Source organism: Pungitius pungitius, chromosome 11 (assembly GCF_949316345.1).
Source record: "Pungitius pungitius chromosome 11, fPunPun2.1, whole genome shotgun sequence".
In the NCBI taxonomy this organism is placed as follows: Eukaryota; Metazoa; Chordata; class Actinopteri; order Perciformes; family Gasterosteidae; genus Pungitius; species Pungitius pungitius.
Genome location: NC_084910.1, coordinates 17,180,894 through 17,203,003, shown reverse-complemented (window position 1 = coordinate 17,203,003; position 22,110 = coordinate 17,180,894). Strand labels below are relative to the sequence as shown.

General features: G+C 44.9%; 3 protein-coding genes across 3 annotated transcripts; 2 read left to right on the top strand and 1 right to left on the bottom strand.

Annotated features, from left to right (window-relative positions):
* Positions 1-6,239: 6,239 nt before the first annotated feature.
* Positions 6,240-15,069, top strand: tmod4 (tropomodulin 4 (muscle)). Its single transcript, XM_037453661.2, has 10 exons — positions 6,240-6,366; positions 10,481-10,657; positions 10,961-11,117; positions 11,522-11,641; positions 13,220-13,312; positions 13,730-13,860; positions 14,164-14,271; positions 14,371-14,514; positions 14,600-14,744; positions 14,846-15,069. Exons 2-10 carry the CDS (start codon positions 10,556-10,558, stop codon positions 14,866-14,868), a joined length of 1,023 nt encoding a protein of 340 aa, XP_037309558.1. The 5' UTR covers positions 6,240-6,366; positions 10,481-10,555; the 3' UTR covers positions 14,869-15,069.
* Positions 15,070-15,617: 548 nt separating this feature from the next.
* scnm1 (sodium channel modifier 1) lies at positions 15,618-18,561 on the bottom strand. Its single transcript, XM_037453662.2, has 8 exons — positions 18,419-18,561; positions 18,188-18,258; positions 17,996-18,084; positions 17,698-17,792; positions 17,328-17,428; positions 17,131-17,243; positions 16,907-17,048; positions 15,618-16,772 (listed from the first exon to the last, which is right to left on the bottom strand). Exons 1-8 carry the CDS (start codon positions 18,467-18,469, stop codon positions 16,664-16,666), a joined length of 771 nt encoding a protein of 256 aa, XP_037309559.2. The 5' UTR covers positions 18,470-18,561; the 3' UTR covers positions 15,618-16,663.
* lysmd1 (LysM, putative peptidoglycan-binding, domain containing 1) lies at positions 18,553-22,094 on the top strand. Its single transcript, XM_037453663.2, has 3 exons — positions 18,553-19,521; positions 19,881-20,185; positions 20,387-22,094. The coding sequence occupies exons 1-3, from the start codon at positions 19,342-19,344 to the stop codon at positions 20,571-20,573; spliced, it is 672 nt and encodes a 223-aa protein (XP_037309560.2). The 5' UTR covers positions 18,553-19,341; the 3' UTR covers positions 20,574-22,094.
* The last annotated feature ends 16 nt before the right edge of the window (positions 22,095-22,110 follow it).

The following is a 22,110-nucleotide window of genomic DNA, read 5'->3' as shown; positions in this document are numbered from 1 at the left end:
GAATGCTTCTTTTACAATGTGCTTACATTAGGAAGCAATTTGGGCATCTAAATAAATGTTTTTTAGTGTTTGTGTGTGTATGTTCTAACCTGTAAGGTTACACAGAGGGCACTTTTATAAGCACAGCCATGTTAAATTGACAACAACAATTTCTTTTATCATTATTGTGTTCACTAGGAATGGCCTTAGGAAAGTGTCTGTCCCCAGCGCAGCACAAGAGACTGCAGGGGCTTTGAGGCGTTCTCAGCAGATGTCTCTTTTAAAGCTGAGGTGACAATTACGCCTTTGTTTGGCGTAAAACATTCAACAAAAAAAACAGCTGGTTTGGTAAACATGCTTCATGCTGGTAATCCAAGCATTAGTGTCCCGGTCCCGGTGGCGTCCATCTGGTTCCACTGATCTGAGAAGTTGACCATAGAGCAGCGAAGCGTGTCCGCAGCACATATCAGCAAAATAAATTAATTTAACACACAACGAGGGTGAACTTCGGGACGTAAATGGAGGAAGCTGCTCTTTCGGGCGTGTTGCACCATGAGGTTATATCTAACTTGTTACAGTATACGATGTTCTATTTAACTGATATGAAACATTTTAACTTTGAATCCAACGCGTTAAACATTCATCTTATCCAGTGTTTTTTCTGACCATTTGTTTTAGAGGGAATTAGAGGGAAGAATGACACTCATCACTTCTACTTGTACTGCACCCTTACCAGAGGGACCACTAATGTGTTGACGGCCGCTTGAGTCACACAATAGTTGTTTTTTCACATTCCCAGATGTCTGGAAGCGAGCGGTTATTCTGTTCTCCTGCGGGGTGAAAGTCATTGTTTTCAACTGCACCACCTTTTATGTCCCACCTTTCATTACCTTTCATGGTCCCCCTTTGACATTTAAAATGGATACTTCGCCATAACATACTTTAGATCCAAACCAGCCTGGCACTTCATTCCCATGACCTGTCACCCATTGACGATTTTATAACATCCTGATTACATAATTGAAACCCAGTTGGTCATCACTGCCACACATTAAAGTGGTCGAACCATCTACATACTTGTGAGCGCACCTTGATGACAGGTGCGAGTAATTGGCGCCCAGATTCTTTGAAAAGATGTGGAGCTATAATTACTTTTCCGATTATTGGTCTACAGGATTATGACATTTTTTATTTACCACTAACAGTATACCTTTTTTAATATGTAAGAAGCAAACAAACAAATGTAGGCTTGATGAAATAACAGCCGTCAAAAGACAATAAATATGAACATTGAAATCACAATAAAAAGAAAAGAAATTAATTCGGTGAAAGCTTTTCAGCCTATTTCACACAATGAGTCTGCTCTTTTCCATAGAGGTTTCCGGGGCGTGAACTACAGTCATCAGTCTTTGTTCTGATAATAAATGCTTGGGTAACTACTCAGAATATCTAGTTTGTTCTGGTATGTAAGATCCAACCATTCCTAAAAGAATGAGTAATCAACTCCACCTTCAGCAACGTGTACAAGAACATATTAGTGTCTCATATCATTACAGTTTTTATACTGATGGACTTAAATCAGTAAGTGAATATATAACACCATAAAATGTCAGATGAGATATGAATAACATCAGAAAGAATGAGGCCTAAGGTAAGTTTGGATGGAAGACTTTTACTTGAAAGTCTACCTGACCCTTTCCTTTAGTCCCGCCCGTTAAACACAAACTGGCCAATCATAGTTTAGCTTTTTGCCTCGCGCAATTGAATACATTTTGTCTCCGATTTTCTTCATATTCAGGCGGGTTTTTCTATATTTCTAGCTAGTCTTCTTTAATTGTTGTGTAGCAGTGGTACTTGTTACCTGGAGAGGTTTGAAGGAGACACAAGTTTGTTAAAAGTTACATTTCTAGGTGAAAACTAGGAACCAAGCCACCGTTAGCATGGTACGTTAGCTCATGATTAACTAGAGTTAACGTTAGCACTTGTATTTACCGTTAGCTACTGTAGATATTTAATGAGCAATTTAACATTGCGGTATTGCTCCTTTTATTGAAAACTGCATTAGTGCATTTGTTGTGGCTAATATGGACGTTTAGCCCTGTTCACGGTTTGTTAACAAGATGTCTTTCGTAGCCTCAATTGAAATAATCCAGCCTTTTGGTTAACAAGATCAAGAGGGGGGTAGCGCGGTGCTACTGATGTAGAGCCAATAGCATAATCCATTAACTCTCAATATCCTTATTAACTGCTTTTTACTGGCAACAATCTCTTGATTAGATTAGCAAATTAGAGAAGAAAAGCTGAATCAATCCCAAAAGGGGAAACCTTCCCAAAACAACTCGTGGGCGCAACAATAAACACAACTTCAGACTGAAGACACATTACAATAAATAAACATTACCATTAAATGCCAGGTGAGTTATGAATAACATCAAAATTCAAATGGTATCTTTACTCATCGCCAAGTTGAAGTAAAGCTAAAAGACCACCGATCCATAGCTGTCAATGGGACGAGTGCCATAAACAGGTTGACACTCCCAAAACTATTTAATTGTTTAATTTGTGTGCACCGCTAAGCTAACTGCTAAACCATTCCTCAATTAAGTTTGAGAGACGGGTTCGGGCCGTTTTTTTTTTTGAGGTGGAAGGAAGTCTTCGCCCCGAGTCGGACCCACTGGAATGTTCCTCACGTGGTTTGTGTTTGGTTTTCACTCTGAGCTCGGGTGCCAAGTGGGATGTAAGGTCGTCCACAGGGAACATCGTAAACACGGCGAAGGAGTGTGTGTGTGTGTGTGCTGTCAACACAACCGGAGTAGACCAGCTGTGATCATGGAGACACACACATAAAGGACAAGCAGTAGGATGGGCGGCATTCTTCATGAGACAAAGACCTTTTGTCTGTCAGGGTTTGCGAAAATGGAAAAAAACCTGGCTCATTTGTCCCCTCTAGTGGTGGTTGTTTTTACTGGAATTTCATGCATGTGGTTCCTCTTTTCGGCAAATGAGGAAGCACCAGCTGGTCTGAAGGTGTGTTAGAGAGAAGGGAAAGAAAATGTGATCATCTACCACACACACACACACACACACACACACACACACACACACACAGAAGGCCTGCTACGCTGCATTGGTTTTGGTCCACTGAGGTTCTTTGGGCTTGAATACGAGGGGAGAACCCTGCGCGCTTCCTGTTAAAGCGGTGCATCCCCTCCCCCCGTCCCTTCAGTCACACACAGATGTGATGATGAGCGGAAAAAAAACACCAGTTTTAGTTTGGATTTTTTGTTTTCCGTGTCGATCTTCTTGGTGTTTGCAAAAAAAGATAAACTCAGTCAACTTGTCTGTCTATAATCTGCAGCCGTGAGCGGATTATGAGACAATGAGGCTGTGTGGCGCTGGCATGTCAATCTGAAGCAGGACACACACACCCATAGGGGATTGTCCTCTTTGTGTTACTCTGCAGCTGTTTTGAGTCTTGTTGTCGTCATTTGGAATCTTGTTGTAGTCATTTTGAGTCCTTGTGGTTGTTTTTTTTTTTTTTTGCAGCTGTTGTAAATGTCTTTAAAGTTGTTTTTGTCTCTTTATAGACCCACTGTGTCTCTTTAGTTGTTGTATTTTGTCTGTAGTCATTTTGAGTCTCTAAGTTGTGTTTTTGTGTCTCTTCTCAGTTGTCACTCTTTGTTGTTGTTTTTCGTGTCTTCTAGTAGTTCTTTGTGATATTGTTGTTTGTGGTTATTTGGCCCATTTCCATAGTCATTGTAAATGTTACATTGTCGTGTTTTGCATTCATTTTAAGTTTCTTTCCGGTCACGTGGAATCTCTTCCTGCTTTAGTTTCCGTCTGAGTGACATTTAATAGATGCAGACCAGGAGTGTATATTGGCTCCTCTTATCCCTCTTTCCAGTTCTCTCTCTCTCTCTCTCTCTCTCTGTCTCTCTGTCTCTCTGTCTCTTTCTCTCGCTCTGTCTCGATCATACTCCCTTGTTTTGGTTTCTTACCACATTGCTAGCTCACTCCACCCCCCCCTATCTGATTACTGAGTAATTTAACTGGAAACACCCACGCAAAACACACACATACACGCCCTCGAAACAAACTAGAAAAACTTAAATTGCCATGCGTTTCACGTCAAAATGAAAACAAGTGAGTTGAATCTGAGGACGAACTATTTAATAACAATATCCCTGCAGGTATGTCCATTTAAAACAATGGTTTATTGACCTTTTAAGGTTTTATATCTATCCCGGTTGTATGCACACAGTACATGGCATCGCTCAAACAAAAGAAAAGAAAAGCTCAACATCCAGAAACATTACATATTACATGCATAATAACCCATCACTGTTTATTTCTTAACTGTGAGTCACGTGAAACCATCTTTTGGGCGAACTGACCCTTTAAGAAAGTAATTCAGATGCAAAGGCTGCAACAGATCACATCAGGGCGTGCAGAGGAATGTGCCGACTTGCAATAACAGAGACGCTGAAGTAAGTGCTTATGTGACAGAACGAAGAGGACAAACTCTGTGAGAACTCCCAAGCTTTCTGTTCTCACTCGTATCGGATTATGCCATCAGATGAAAACGACTGAGTGTGTGTTGTTGGTATCGCTGCCTTCAGAGAGATGATGAAAACCAAATGCAGTCAGGTAGCATGTTAACACTAAGATGTGCACTATGTGGAGAATTTGGAATTTTCTTTTGTGTAATAAAACAAAGTAAACAAAGTGTAAGTTGCACAACTCGCTTGAATAGACGTGTACATTGCATTAATAGCACATTGAAATGATTGCGTTGAATAGAATCAAAAGAGGTTGTATGATCTAAATCAACCGCACAATAATGTTTTTCCTTTTTTCCCCCAACAACATGTTGCATTTATCCCCTTCAATAATGAAGTCACTATTGCTCGTTGCACATCTTGCTTTGCTCATCCCACCCTTCGGCTCATGCAGGGCCGGGGTGCCAAACACTGCAGGGCATTGTGCAGTGAAAACATTGGGTTGCCTGTGCGGAGGCAATGATTTCATAAGAACACCAACAGCTGATGCCTTTACATTTTTAAGCATTCAGCTGCTGCCATCTGGTGGCCTGCAGATGTGTGCCGTCTGCTTCGAAATGACTCAATCTGTCTCATTTAAGATAATATATAAGAGACAGATTCCTGTAAATTTGAATTCAAAGAATTCTTCTTAAAATAGTTTTTAAATTTCCCTCCAGGGGGTAATTCTTATCTGGTAATTCTTAAATGGCAGAGCAGGGAATGACTGTAAGAGATGGCGGGACATATGCTACACGTCATTAATAAGAACTGAAACCAGCAGAGTGAATAAAAACAATCATCACCACAGGATAGAACCTCTGAGGGACTAGGGGGGAAATACCTGTCTATATATTAATAATATAATTATGTAATACAGTGATACAAACAAGAGATGGAGCATGTCAATGTGATGTGAAAACATTTTTGAAAAAGAAACTCCAAAAATGTCATGGAACAAAAGCCAACAAATATTTGGTCAAAAATTATTCATAATATTAAATGTCTAAATATGTAAAAAAATAAAAAGCAAATACTTATTTGGAAGAATCATCAACAAAATATATGGTTAGGTCAAAAAAAATTCCCAGAGAAAAGTCAGAAAACAATACACTTTTGCAAAAAAATGTATATTTTAAAAAAAAATGTTCAAATGAAGGTCCAAATATGTTAGGTCAAAAATATTTTGAAAGAAAAGTAAAAAGATATTAGATCAAAAGATGTTAGGTAAAAAAATATTTGGTGAACAATTTTTTTTTTTAAAGTTTAAAAAAAAGTTGCATGTGTGTGTTGAAACAAAGGTAAAAAATACAAAAGAATAATAGACTTCAAATTTCTTTTCATCTCAGAATCCATGAAGAAATGCATCTATTTTATAAGACAGAAAATAATGCTGAAATATCCTGTAAAACAGCAATAAAATATGTTATTAAATAGGAAGGAAATGGTTTTGTCTCATTTGCAAAGGTAATACTCAACTCCAACCACCAGCTGTCAGCCTCTATCTGCCTGTGTTCAGATTTTAATGGGATGACAGATGAACTCATTATTTCATGCCCCAATTCTCTCTCTCTCTCTCTCCTAAAATAATTCTCTGACCCCCCCACCCTCCCCTCTCTCAGCCAAAATAACAAAATGCTGACTTCTCAAAGTGCGCCCAGTCAGCATGCCAGCTTCAGCAAAGCAGCCACTGAAGAGCGTAGAGAGTGAGTGAGAGAGAGAGGGAGAGAGAGAGAGAGAGAGAGAGAAAGAGAGAGAGAGGGGAGGGGGAGAGTGGGGGGGCAACTTTCTCTGGTTTCTAACTGCAGACCGCCTTGCAGAGGGGCTTCACCACTGCGCTTCTGTGACGGTAGGTGTGAGGCTGCTTATCCTGTTGCTCTGTGTGTTTTTTCATGGGGGGGGGGACCCAGTTAAATGCGACTCGTTGTCCAACAATTAAAATATTCATTTGCGGACGTTTGGTGACTTGATGCTCAACATTATTTGTTAATTAATAGACATCTTTTCTTCTGTTGCTGGTTCTGATCGGTGTGAGTGTGACTTTCCGGGCTGAAACTCTCCAGCTTGTGTCACCTGATGGGCTTCTGGGGGGGGGGGGGGGGGGTGGGGTCTGCAGGGGGGTCAGGCAAAAGCTGGAATCTTGTCGCTCTAATGAAGCTCAATAGCGGCTCATTGCTGTCCCAGAGGGGATTTGGAGATGTTGTCTTAGTAGATTGCAGAGTTTTGGACCCGGGGGGAGGAGGGTTAAGTTTGCCCTGCGCCTGCACATCTGGAACCAGTTTAGGTACAATATTATATTTTATTTTATATTTATCTGTCACTGGATCAATAATCTGCCTTCGTTGCGGTGAACAATGAAGATCTTTTTACATACGTAACCTCACTGCAGAGTCCAAAGACACACCACCAAACAACCTGCCCCGTGAATCCTCTCGACTTCTTGCCGGTTCCAAATTGGCTGACGTGGTTCGAATGAAACTTTTATGCTTCTCCTTTGGAGCGAAACCTGTGCATCCGAGTGGTTCTCTGGTGCTCACAAGTGGCGCTCTGACGGAGTCTCAAAGAGCAACCCAAGCCGGGGGCAGGATTCACGGGGCTGGAAGTAGCTGACTTGTGAAGCTAAAATTAAGCCGAGGGCAGATTTCGGAATGTTACACTTGGGCTGTAAGACGAGGAGAAGACGACCCGCAGGATGGCGACGAATCTCCTGAGCCGTCCGCGGGCCGAACGGTCGGGTTAAAGGAGACGAGACGAGAGAGTCTTTTGCTAACATCACACCAAAAGAACAAAGATCGGGCAGAGACTGAGAGAGATGACCTCAAAGTTTATTTTCCGCTCCAGTAAAAACAAGCACTCGGCACAGAAGCCCGAGTATAAATAATTCTGGAGCATTTATGAGTGTACAACCTTTGTCACTGTGAAACCCAAATCCTTGTAATGGTCTTACTCCCCGCTGCTGCTCGTCTCGATGCGCTACTTTTGTCTTCCCCCAAAATGAAATCTGCGCTCCTCAAGCAACTCCACGAGCATGTCCTCACTCAGAATGAAGCACCGGCCCGCGACATCTCTGGACGTTTCAACTGCCAAAGGGCCCCCACGCTCAAAGCTCAACAGATGGTCGGAAGGAGCGACTTGGTTGCAAGAACGAGGCCGGTCGGAGCAGCTGCTGAGGCACTCGTCGCGTCCGGGGCACCAGGGCTACGTTTGGGCTGCAAATAAAGCCGATTCGTGTCTCACTGCAATCTTATATTAAATCAGATTTGCGTTATCCAGGCCATCACCAACCCATCTGCATTGGTCGCTGCGGTAACACACTCTTGAAAGGGCGGCAATCCTCAGCAGAACCCAACTCTAAATTGGAATTGGCTCCTTTGATGGCCCTGGAAGGCGGGTTTTCCCCGTTAATTTACAGTAATCTACTGGCAGCCACATTTCCTGTATTCTAGTGTAATTCTACAGCATAGCTACAGTAAATAACAACAGCATAATACTGTTAAAAAATACAGTACAGTGTTCTATAGAAAAAGCATTGTACCGTTATTTTACTGTTCCTACCGTGATGACCATGAACAATTAACTACCGTAAAATGTTTTACAGTATGACCCTGTTAGAAATTTATGATTTAAAAGTCTTACATTTCAAAATAAAACCCCTTAGAATTGCGAACATAAAAAGAACTCGAAGAGATAGTGTAGAAGCTATTATAGTAATTTATTCTTAAATATAGTTTGCTTTATTGTTTGGGTAATTGGGTCACTAATTGGCTGATGCTGTGGGCACCTGGAGGTTACTTAGGGGCATAGCCAGCTGGGACCTGCATGCACCTGGGTGACCAATAGTTGTTACCAGTGAGACAGAGCAGTATGTGTTTGGTGGATTTTGGTTGTAAATAAATGAGAAACAACAAGAAAAGATCGCCTGGACAATACGCTTTCTTACTGCGTGAAAGAAAACAAACTAGGCCAACACAGCTTTTCAATAATATACTTTTATTAAAGTTAAAGCAGTGTCAAACAAACTTAACAGTAATCACATTTTTGGAAAATACAAATAATAAATGTAACATAAAATGGGATTTATTGCAAATGCAAACATATTCAACAACAAAAAACTACTTAACTGTTCAATACAATTGGAACACTGAGCACATTCTCAACAATCTACAACCAAGACAAAGTCTCGAACTACATTTTTAGGGAACTGAACGCAATTTTAAAAGGAAGGAGAGGTAGCACGCTGCATCCTGGTGTGCTTTTCTCCAATGTCCTGTGTATTTTAACACTGAACATCAGTCATTAAACAGCCAGAATAAAAGGACAACCAGGCTCAGGTCGCAGCTTTCGTAAAATAGATAGTTGGGTTTTACAAACTGGCACAAGAAAAGGTCCAGGGCCAGCTGGCCACCGCTCCCAGTTTGTCGTGGTTCATATGGAAATCGTGCTGGGATGCTGTCAAAGTATTTACATCTTCGGTCCGTGCTGCTCTGAGCCGTCCCACTTAGCTCAGGTGTCAGCTCAGGTGTCACTAAACACCCACACGTTTAACTCCACAATAAGCACGGCTCAAAGGCTCGACGGCTGGCAAGTCCCATCAGGCTGTGCATTAAATACAGGAGAAACGCTGATGATAAGCGGGATTGGGAAAGGTTAATGGATGAATTACTCGTTTTAATGTTTTAAATGTGAGACAGCACCTGTCCCTCAGAAATATTAGGTTACTCCAATTTGGTTTGGTACCAAATTTCCAGTTTGGCAAGAAAAAGCCGACGGCCCTGTGGTCGCCCGGCACGTTTAAGAGTTTGTGTTTGTCCCTAAACCAGGACGCTGCGTCTGTGTTTTACATGAAAACGTTTACACCAACGGCCGGGTGGATCCATCCTCCGCCCTTTGAGCCGCAGCCTCATTCCCCCATCCATTTAAATCTCCTCCGTACACGCGTTATCTTGAGCCGGACCAGGTTCCGCTCGAATAGTTTGTGTGTTAGCGGAGAGCAAAGAGTTGCGTTCCCATGGCGACCGAGATTCCGCACGGCTGTCGAGAAAAAACATGCATGTTTGGAGATAGATGGTCGTACTCAGTAGTTTGGACGACTCACCCCGAAGATGCTGGTGCATCCAAGTGCAATATTATGTACTACCAAGTAGAACATTTGGAAAAAAAAAAAACTACCCATGGAAAGATCCCCAACAGGATCCCAGAGCACAGACGTGATTGTGTACTTGTTCCCACGACAGCCCTTGGATGGGTTCGGTTCCTGACGCCACATTCTGCAACCTGAGCTGCGACGGCTTTTCCGTCTCCTGCCAACTTGGGATGAAATTTGGACTTGAAATTAAAACGTCGGACCTCGCGAACCTGATAGCTGCGTTCCTCATAGTTCGACTCGGAGCCGTCCTCCTTCATGCGTAGTTCAAACCAGCTGCTCTTTGCTTCCTCGAGGAGGGTGTTTGTCGTTGTGTTTTTTTTTTTCCATCACTGGGTGCAAACACATTTCGGGTGTGTGCACTACCGTAAGAGCGAGTGTCCGTCAATGATAAATAAGGGATTGCACTATCCACCCCTCTCCGTTCTGCTATTCTTAGTCTCTGTGCGGTGGGCTACGGGGTTTAGAGTTACAAAGAGTTTGCTCTCTCTCCATTTCGCTTCTCTTCACTTCTCGGACTCGCTCTACTTCCTGTCATTTTCAAACAGCGACACACCGGTGGACGGATATTCCCCTCTTGTGTGTTTCTTAAGGTAGAATGGAGCTCTTGTTGTGCTGGCGTGTCTCTATGCAGACTGCAGATTGTTCTTTGCATCTATTATTATAATCCGACTGAATAAAGCTCAACGATGATCCTGGTTGAAATACCGTATTTGCACTTGTTGTGTTGCTCAGGGGTTAAAAGTTTGATGACCCAAGACACTGGAGGAAAAACAATGACACACCCCCTCCCTCCGTCTCCTCTTCCCTTCTCCCACAGTGCCCTCTTGCCCAGGGGTGTGCACCGGCGTGTATGACTGAGTGTGTGTGTACGTGAGCCAGAGCCTCAGGAGCCATGTCGGACCCCCGGGACATCGACGAGGATGCCATCCTCAAGGGCCTCAGTGCTGCGGAGCTGGACCAGCTGGAGTCTGAGCTGCAGGAGATGGACCCCGAGGTACGAGGAAGCTCAACAAAGTTCCTCAACCAGCCGGCTGCTGGTCTCCACGGGCTTCAGTGAGCCCACGCAGTGATTACGTTTGCTACTAGAAGTGAGCAGCGGGAGAACAAAGGTCAAAAGATCAATTGAAGTGAAATCAAGCGGCAAACTCAACCAGTAAAAGGACCTGTTGCCATAACAGCGTTTAAAATGTCCAAAAAAAAAAAGAGAAAAGAAAAGTTGTGTGATGTCTTGCGCGTTCTTAAAAGCCGCATCTACGTAATATCTGACCCCCCCCCCCCTCTCTCTCTCTTCTCCCAGAATGCCATGCTGCCTGCCGGCTTCCGGCAGCGTGACCAGACGAAGAAGGGCCCGACGGGGGCGTACGACCGCGACGCCCTGCAGCAGCACTTGGAGAAGCAGGCCCTGGAGCACGAGGACAGGGAGGACCTGGTGCCCTTCACTGGGCAGAAGAAAGGTGTGGAAAGACTTTTTGTCCCCCCTCCCCCCCCCCCCAGCTGGACGCGATGCACCACAGCACAGCAGCTCCGCCTCTTAGCTTCTGCTCTGTGTGGGGTTTCTGCAGCTCACTGAGTTTCGGGGTAATTTCCATCCCCATCGTCAGGAATTAGATTGGCTGAGAATATCTGGCCTGTAGTTTTCCATCTACATGAACACCAGTTCCAGATGTGTCTTGTGAAATACACGGTTTACACTATTCAGACGGAAGAAACACGACTAAAGAGCGACCAAAGAAAGTTGGCAAACTTGGTCCGCGCACTCACAAACCGTACAAACCGATCTGTTCTGACGTCGTCCCCCAATTACACCTCTCTGCCGTTTTTTTTCCTTCATTTTTCATTCCCTCCTCTGCGTCTCCAGGAAAGAGCTTCGTGCCCAAGAAAGAAGCCGAGATCCCGGGGCACGAGCAGGTGATGCTGGAGCCGGAGCTGGAGGAGGCTCTGAAAAACGCCTCCGACGCGGAGATGTGCGACATCGCAGGTGAGTTCTGACCCACAGAGTTCTATAACACGGACCCCCCACCCCCCCCACACCGATACAGGGTCCAGCCCTCCACGCTCAGCAACACCAGAATAAATAAGCCTGGCCCGTGGCCAGAGGACGGGTGGAGTGGAGGGTGGGGGTAGATACTGTATCTGTTAGAAACAGACCAGGGGGGCGATACGGATGGACGAGCCAACGTTTGTCTACTTTTTAATCAGAGCTCAGTAATCTTTCTTTATATAATTAACATTTTGGATTTGTGGGATTCGACATATTATATGTTGTATTTCTACATGAGTATAGTTCAAGTCAAATACAAACAATGGATTCTTGATTTCAGACCCAGTTCATTAAGCTTTAGTGGGAACGAACAGCATTGAAGCCATTGAGCTTTAGTTCAGCGATTGAAGACAGGTGCTTTGTTTCCTGTTCTGATGTTTCTGGTTTCTTCAAAGCTTAAAGAATAAGACACCTCCCTCCAAAATGTATAAATGCAGAGCAAAACAGAGATGTAAGGAAAGGTTTCTGGATCAGCGAGTACTTCAGCAAGCGTGAAGACCCTCTGTAACTGACATGGACGTTTCCAGGCAGCATCACCGCACCACCCATCAGGCTGGATTGAGATATAGAACCGTGGAGATGTGTTTTTCGTCACTGAGTGCGACCCTTTGAAAAGGCCTGAACACAGAGAGGCAGGCATCCGGAACGGCAGAGCGCAGGGGTAGGCGGGGGGGGGGGGCTTGTCCGACTCCATCGACCTGGATGGAGTCCAGACGAGGATTAAACCCTCAGCGAGACGCGGCCGGTCTTTTGTTTGGGCTTTTTGGCAAAGCGACTAAAAGCAGAAGCTCTTAATGCAGAGAGTTCATCCTCACACTTTATCCATATCCCCACGGTGCTAAATCTGCTGTCTAGTTTGTGTTGTAAAGCTACCATGGGTTATTCTAAGGAGCCAAACCGGATGACGGTGGGAGGATGGGGGGGGGGGTGCTTACTAACCATAAAGTAAGCATCCCCCCCGCCCCTCCCCTGACACCCACCGAGCAGCTGTCTCCCTGGCCTCCCTCTCCTCAGCAGAACCTTCCCATGGTTCCCCAACACTGTGTCAGGAGGCTGGGATGGTGGAGTGAGGGCCACCTGCTGGTCATTAGGAGTAAGGACAGAGAAAAAGGAGAAAACTTCAGTTTAGTAAAAGACAAGTGGAACACTTTATATTTCATATATATATATATATATATATATATGGAATGCGATTATCGTAAGTCGTGGTTGGAATGCGATTATCGTAAGTCGCTCTGGATCAAAGCGGCAGCTAAATGACGCGTAATGTAAAAAATGTTGACACAGCCTTTTCTTCATTTCCCTCCAACGTCTCACTTCACAACATCACCACATCGCCTCTTGACCACCTGACTTCTGTTTTTTGGAAGGAGCAACAGCCTGGCAGTGGCCTCCTCTCTTATAAGAGTGTGTGTGTGTATGTGTGTGTGTGTGTGTGACGTCATCCAGACCTCGGGGGGGCCGTCTCCATCTCGCTCTCACGCCGGTTGTTTTTGCTTTGTTTTGTCCTCGCAGCGATCCTCGGAATGTACACGCTGATGAGCAACAAGCAGTACTACGACGCTCTGGGCACCACGGGAACCATCGCCAACACGGAGGGCATCAACAGTACGTATGGCGCCGCCACATGGGCCATCCAGCGGGTGTTTCATCGGGGGAAAAGAGCTCATTTTGAAAAAAAGTCTCACGTGCTGCCCTTTTTCAGCTCTTAGATAGCAGCAAATCCAATGGGAACAAAAGTTAGTTTTATTTATTCATTAGAGCTTATTAAACTTATCTGTATAGGAGCAGGTGGAAACAGACTCGCAAGTTGAAGAGAAAAAAGAAAAAAAGGCAAATTGATCTTACACTGAGACAGGTTTTTTTGTCCTCTTTTGACATTACGTGTGCGTCATTCGAACGAAAAGGGGTTCCTTTCCTTTGTTGAACCCCGATAAATGAACGAAAGAGGCCTCAGACTGGATCCCCCCCCCCCCCCCCACGTCCCTCTGGAGCCTCAGCTCCAACGGTGTGTGTGTCCTACAGGTGTTGTGAAACCAGATCCATTCAAGATCTTCCCCGATGAGCTGCCCAACCCCACCAACGTGGAGGAGACCCTGGAGAGAATCCACAACAACGACAGCAGCCTGACCGAGGTCAACCTCAACAACATCAAGGTCAGACTACAGATATGTCCGTGGCTAGAGACGCTTCACTGTGGTCACATGACTCCCCACCGTCCCACACTAAGCTAAAGCGGTGCCAGTGCTCTCGTTAGTTAGCATCCGCTGGATTTTGTTTGTGTTTACACTGCAAAAATCCAAAAAGTTAAGAAAAATGTGTCATGCAAGTTGCAATAATCAAAAATCCAATGAAGTAAATCCCACTGTCTGATAAAACCAGACTTCCTGGTAAAACCCATCATCCCAGCTGCTCCCCTTTGAACGAATGAGCGCATAAAGCCGTGTCTCGTGCTGCAGGACATTCCCATCCCAACACTCAAGGAGATCTTTGAGGCCATGAAGGGAAACTCCTTCGTGGAGTCTCTGAGCATCGCCGCGACCCGCAGCAACGACCCCGTGGCCTACGTGAGTGCGACGCGCCTTTCTAGCGCCTCCGCCGTTACACCCCGTCCACGCCGTCCGTCCACAAACCCCCCACGTGGTTTTCGGTTTTCACCCATCCAGGCGTGTGCCGAGATGCTGCAGGAGAACACCAGCCTGCAGAGTCTTAACGTCGAGTCCAACTTCATCACCTCGGACGGCATGATGGCGGTCGTCAAGGCGATGGCCAGCAACGCGACACTGGTGGAGCTCAAGATCGACAACCAGGTCCGGGGACGCGGAACCCGAAACGTGCCTTTTTTTTTTTTTTTAATTTAAAGGCGTAACACTCCTTTGTTTTCCCCCCCGACAGAGGCAGAAGCTGGGCGACTCGGTCGAGATGGAGATCGCCGCCATGTTGGAGAACAACTCCAGCATCCTCAAATTCGGCTACCACTTCACCCAGCAGGGTCCCCGCGCCAGGGCCGCCATGGCGATCACGCGAAACAACGACATGAGTGAGCGGAATCCTTCTCGGTGTCTGTGGAAAATTTTTTGGGAGTGAAGGTGGTGCGTCTTTTGGGGGTTAACGTCGAAACGCCGCGTTTCTCCTCTGCAGTTCGCCAGCAGCGATTAAGATGAGAGCGACGCGAGGCGGGCCTCCTGCGCGCCGGGAGCGCCGAAAACCAGTCCCCCCCCCCCCCCCCCCCCCCACCATGGAGCCGGGGTTGCTGCGCGCGCGGCGCGACCCGCCTAACACCCCATTTTCATTTCATCTGCCCCAGCTGTTTGTTTGTAGAGTGCTGAATTCATCATAAAGGCATGTGTAGGTCACGAGCAAAACGAGAGGTGTCTTTTCTTTCCGTTCTTTAATCATCGTCCTCCTCGTCATCCTAAAACACACAAAGTCTTTTCATGCATGAAATGACATTTTCCAATGTGGCGCTGCCTGTTGGAAGAAAAACTGTAAATACTTTAAATAAAAATATATATATATATATATATTCAAGTATTTATTTTGTAAATGTTTGGCAAGTTGAATTGGATCGTTTCTCCGCCTCGTCTGAACATTGCATATTTTATTTTGGATATATGACGTTCTTAAGTTGAAATACACGAAAGAGGGGCCTACTTTGATGCACATACATATTTAATGCATTCGGGCATTTAAATACCTACAGCTCAACTGGACAGAATGAACTAACTGTGATATAAATCTGCGTTAGAGGCACAGGTCCAACATTTCCACAATCTTATGAGGAACATCCTCCTACCTCAGAACGACAAACACGGCAGCATTTTAAAGCTGAAACCTTCAAATAAAAGAGTCGCAGCGCTCAAGTCTCCTGATCCTCCGACTCTCCTCAAGCACCTGAGCTATTTTTACCCCCCCCCCCCCCCCCCCCGATGGGACCCGTAACCTCGTCCGCTGGGCTTGAGTTACCTTGTTCCAAATATACACCCGACGACTTGAGGAGGGCTGCACCCAAACTTTTACGACCACAAGCAGCTGCCAACCTCCACGACCTCCTCTCACTGCGTCGCTTCTTTGTATTTCGAAGCGTTCTCAACGTCATCTTAATGAAACCATTGCACGAAAGATAGAAAGCTCTTTCATCGTCCCATTAGTGCTACAAGTGAAACGGCAGGCGGTATTAAAAGGTCGTCGGTGTGAGTCTCCACAGCCAGGTGAACTTTATCGAGTGTCTTCTCTCTGTGATGCTCTCAGTTCGGTAACGAGATAAGCGCGTTTTTTTTGTTGTTGTTGTTTTTTTTTAAACGCACATTAGCAGTGTCATCAGAAACTAACCCCGCGCTAAGTCCAGCTGACCCTGGCGGTGTTATCGGATTCATAGCAGCTGTGTGCCGGGGAGCAGCACAGAGCGAACGCCCTGTGAGGGGGAAGCCAACCCGGACACTGAGAATAGAACCTCTGGTTCTGCGGGTGATGAGAGTCGTTCAGCTTTTCACTGCTGAAAAACACACGTGAGAGGGATGGTGCTCTGGTTGGTTTGGAGCGCAGTTTGAAGTCAAAACCACTGGGGCTGGAGAGGAGTCCAAAAAAGTGTCAAGAGGGGCAGTAAACAAGATCCGTCAAATACAAAACGCCGTCCTCACAAAGCACCTAGTGTTTGCCGCCGTATGCGTTCGATTGGGCTGTGCCGAGGTCTCATGACATGGCACATTGAACTTTGACCCAGAGCATATTTGCTGTGCTGAGGAGTGCCTTCTTCAAATTGTTTTATTTTCTCATGAAATCATGATGGTTTCGAATCGGCTTCATGTTTAAACCCCAAAAAACGATAACAAAACAACGCAGGAAAAGTTCGGAATCCAATAAAAAGGTCAATGAAGAGGAACTCCTTGCACCGTGGTCCCTGAACGCACCATTGTGGTGAGAGTTCATCTGTGCTCGCCCACAGTTCTCAGTCCTTTCTCAGGGACGTGCAGGAAGGGGCCCGAGCGAAGGCTCCTCCTCGTCTGAATCAAACTCCACGTTCTCGTCCCTCACCCACTGGCCGCTCCGGTCCTTCAGCCACCCGTCGCTGGGAGGCAGACAAAGAACGATGACATGAAAGCACCCACGTTGGAACAGTCAACAGTCAAATATACTCAGCCGACTTCTGATAAGGGAAAACGCACAAGGTCGGCCTGAGCGACAAAAACCACCGGCCTGTACCTTTTCAGTTTGAGGTAGTGCTGCAGCTCTCTCCTCCTCTCGGCGGGTATAGGCTCCTCCTCCTTCTCCTCCTCCTTCTCCTCCTGTGTCATTGCACCTTTAGTTCCTTCTACGTTTTCCGACGGTGGTCCCCCGTCACCGGCTACACAAAAACATCGTCTCAATTAAAGCACACCGGGGGCCAGGGTTCTCCTCAATAAGGTCTGAACATTAAAGACTTTCACCTGCTGAAGTGCTTAGTGATGAAACGTTTGAACCTTCAGCTTTTCGTTGTTCGGACGCCGTTCTGTTGCTGAATTCGAAGCCCGCGCGCAGCGGCTCCTTTTCAGGTTTCGTACTTGAAAATAAAAATAGATTTAGCTCACGTTTGAGTGTTTTTAAATGATTTGTGGGAGTAGGCGCATTAAAGAGCCCCACTCACCTTGTTTTTGAATGGCAGCTGTTATATGGTGCGGTCTTCAATAAAGCGTGATGCGTCAGCCGCCGTGTTTGTTCCAGCAGAGGGGCTGAACAGGAGGGCTCCTAAAAATGTCACAAAAAACACTGGATGTAGAAGTGATTCAAAAGCCCCCCCCGAGACCTTGGCTCAGAGGTCAGCTCTACCCAATGCTCCGTCAAGGGTTGTTTGTCGTTTCCACAGCAGACAAAATGAAGTCATTCGTCAGGGTCATATGATAGTCACACGGGGGGCTAAAAAATACCTTCAACACCCAACAACAACAACAACAACATGCCTCAACTGTCTTTTGCTTTAGAAATCAGCTGAACGGCAACTGTTAAAAGTCACGAACCTGCGTTGTGTCTTCAGTGTGGACGTAGTTCTCGTGATGCCTTTTCATCCTTTCATTCTTCAGTCGGGCTTTCTTGCCGTAGAATGCTTTTAATCCTGAGGAAATGACACACGGAAAATCTATACCGCGCAAGAACATACACATTCTATGTTTTTTTTGGTATCATTGTGATATAATAAGAGTGACTTAAATAATTTTCTGCATTAACCCAAAGACATCTGGTTATTCTATGCGTAAACATTGATGTTGGTCCAGGTTCTTATTCCTTTAAAAGATGGATAATGAGAGCGTGTCTCACCCTCCAGGTGCCTCTTCCCGTTCCTGTGGACCGTCAGCGTGTCCACGGTGTCGAACACCGGACGGTGGGAGCACACCACGCAGCTGTATCTGCAAACAGAATCGACATGCTGGATTGTAAATGTCTTTTAAACGTAAAGTGACGAGACCTTTCACCCTCAAAACAGGACTGCGTGTTCGAGTTGAAATTCACCTTCCGTTTCTCATTAGAGCCGCTTCATCTTCTGGTATGAAATTGGACAGAAGATCCGCTACGCGACGCTTCTGAAACACGAGGACAAAAAAGAAATAGCAGAGTGCTTGACTCATTGTTGTTGTAAATGTTGTTGGTAATTGTATTAGTTTCAAAGCTGTCATTTATCCCCAGGTGGCTATACATAACAACGTGTTCAACGCAACGGAAAAAACGAAAGTTAAATGATACCTGAAGTATGTTTAGCTGACTCTTGTCATCACCTTCTCTTTTAAAAGACATAATATGTATGGTATGATAATCTGAAACCGATGTCAATAACAGGTTAGCCTAGTTAGCTGGCTAGTAGTAGCAACGTCTTCTTTCAGTGCTACCTTCTACTTCTTCTTCTTCGTTGTTGTTATTAAATGTAGTTAATTTGTTGAACTAGCTTCATTACCACCCTCTACCGACCCTCCGCTGCTATTACGTTCTAAAGCTAGATAGCAATGTTGCGTTCGTAGTTGAATAGGAAATGGAGAAATACTTAGTTACCATATAAAAAAGTACGGTTCACCAGTTTTAGATGGTCATTTGTTTTGATGCCCGTGCGCACCGAACTATTCAATCGACGCGTCGCTAACGGAATGACGCTGTTCCATGGTCTCCATTTTTCTTTACGGGATTTCCGATTGTAACTGAACGCAATTCTTGTGACAAACCACGGGACTGGTTGCTGGGATTCGGCAGCCATGGCAACACATGGCAGCCAGAAGCTAATTATTTAGAAGACGCCAACACATTGGCGACTTTATCGGAAACGTTTCAGTCGTTTGTTTAAGAGATGTACTCTGTGGGACTTGTTGCCAAGTATGTCTGTAGCCGCCACACGGGTCGGACAGGTAACGTTAGCAAGTCAGAGTTTAACACGGGAACTAAAGGACCGGCTGTCAAACCCAAATGAACGCTAGCTAGGTTTAAAGTTGTTAACTCTGCTAACAGGCGAAACTAAGCCGCTTGGTGGGTTACTTAACGTTAGCTTATATAGGCTAACTAACGTTAAATACGCTGCTTTCTCGCGATGTGAGCGACGCGTTAGTTTTCTGGGAGCTGCCACTTAACACCAGTTGATCGGTTTTAAACTTAACGTCAACACCAAGCGCTTCACGACCGTCATGTCCGGGGCCCGAACGCCTTCGCAGCCCGGGGCGAATGGCCTGCTGCGCGGCAGCCGCACCAGGTCTTACGGGAGTTTGGTCCGGTCTCCGCTGTCCCCGGTTCGACAGGGACGCATTGAACACACGCTTCAGCCAGAAGACACACTGCAAGGCCTGTCCCTGAGATACGGAGTGTCCGTAAGTATTCATTTCCTCCTGTCACTACTTCACTTAAGATAGTGTGTATTTATTTTAGTTCCTCTCTCAGCGAGACGTGTAAACTTGTACATTTTCTATGATTATGTTCACAATTAACATTGAATGTTGTGTACCCGTTTTTTCTTGCTGTCTGTTTTTTACTTCTTATTGCAAATTACATTTGTGGTAACTTTATAATGATAATAATATATATATATATATATAAAGTAATAATAATTAGTATGCTCTTTTGCTCCATAATTAAAGTAAGAAGCCAAAAAGCAGCACTCAACTTTTTTTTTGATATTTCTAGACAAGACTTCTGCCAAGTTTGAAACTGATGACTTAATCTCTTGCAGATGGAGCAAATCAATCGGGCCAACAGGCTGTACACCAACGAGTCAATATTCCTGAAGAAGTCCCTGTCGATCCCAGTGTGGTCGGACTGGGAGCAGGGCAGTAACCGTGTGGATTTGGTTGGGGAGGACAGCAACATAGACTGCTGTGCCGGGCTCACCGGGAGCTCCTCTGAGACGGAGCAACAAAATGACGGCAAAGACAGGGAATCGGACCTCACTCCGGTGGATTTTCTGAAGAGGCTGGATGGATTGATATGTCAGTCCAAGCACGCCGCCGTCAAAGGATGCCAGGGCGCAGAGAAGAGGTATGGCCACGCGGCTATTGCTGCTTGACTGGTGACACACGCTATTCACGCCCTTCCGTCACCTTTTGCCTCGTACTCGTACCAGAGCAAGAAGTGCTTGACTAAGATATCCCTGACCGCTGCAGACGGTCGGAATGTGCATTGTGAATCGTCTCAGTCTCCTGACTTCTTGTCTTCCCCTCGTCTGTTCGCTCCTCTCAGGGTCACCGCCATAGAAGCGGCTTGCTCCAGCAGGACGTCAGACTGGCGGCCGTTGGCGAGGTCGCAGAGTGTCCTTTCACCTTCCGGATTGCAACAGCAGCAGGCGTCACACGTGTCTGTGCCCCTCACTATCACCAAACTGACCAAGAACATGAGAGACCGGGAGGATGAGATCTTCCAGTTGTGACATGCTGTAGATCAGGGGTCTCCAACAAGTAGACACACTATTGATTACACAATTTCAGTTCTTTTTTTTTTCTTTCTAATTCGCAGACATCATTTTTCACCAAATGATCACTTCAATTCAGATCAGCTGTCAATCAAATGAGTTACGGAGCTTTCAAGCTTGGTTACATCAGTGAAGCCGTAACATTTGACCGCGATGGCAGACTTGCAAGCGGCCTCCAGATTTGAGTAAGAGTACAAAAAACAGCGAGGCCAAAGATATTATATTATTATTATTAAAAGATATTATTTTATGAGGGTCGATTGCCAAAAGATTCTGGCGCCAATTCAAGTCCACAGCAACTTCTCGTGGGACTTTCTGGCTTGTCTTTAGTTCGGTTTTACCATACGGTCAACAGAGGCTTTGTTTACTGACTACACAAAAAGCCTTTTGCCAAAGAAAAGATTGAAATAGAAGTGTTGACTGCAGGGGCCGAAACCTTCTTACATCACCATAAAAGTAAGACAGGAATTACTAACGATGTACAACTTGGTGCTGTGAGTAGCTCTATGCCACTTCTGATTTCTCCATAGAAGCTGTCAAGGGGTAAAACACGTTGAGAGAGAGTCCGCTGCTGTGGAATATGAGGAGCTTCATACGTCCCGTGTCAAACGTTGATGTGAGCTGACCTTGTCTCTGCCTGTAGAGATGAAACCAATGGATGTAGTTCTAGTTTAAAGTTCCTATACACCAGGGGTCACTATGTTTCACCCTCAAGGGCAAAAACCCCTATTGTAGTGTAATGAATCGTTAAGATGCAAATTTGCTGCAAGGACTCACAAGTTGCTTTTCTTAAAAGGCCTTTTGTCCATGTTATCCCTGCGCAAGGTGTCACTGGGCCCAACAGATTATGAAAAACAAATAATAGACAGCATTTTACCTCACAAAAATATAAAAATGTATAAACACTCATTTATCTAAGCAATAAGGTCATTTTTTATTATATTCCTAATAACACAAGAATAGTGTTGCCTTCAGTGATATAAATGATTTCTTAAATTAACAGGCTATTAGGTGATCTTTTCTTTTTATTGCTTTTATTATTACAAATAAAATTTGTATTTATTTTATAATTTAAAGTGTGGCAAACTGGAGTAACCAGAGAACCACAAAACACCTCAGCCCACTGCCACTGTTTTTAATGTTAGTGGCCAAGTAGAAATATGTCATTATTCAAACCATTGAAGAGATTAAAGCTGTGCTCGCTCTGCTGATGGGGAGTCCGGAATCAGGGTGTCTGTGCATATCCATGTGTGTTGGTTTTGCAAAGATATAGAGTATAGAATGCAAGGAGCTGAAGTGAAAACCTATTATTTTTATTAGAATGCAAGAATTGATGTAATTAATTGTAGTGTATACACCCTATAATGCAATAAATAATAGGTGGTGGCTGGGGTTATATTTTTTGCTATTTGCATATTTTTGTATTTGTTTAAATACGTTTTAGTGTGTGTCCGTGTAAGTATTCATTGAAATGGATAGTTGATATTTATTGCAG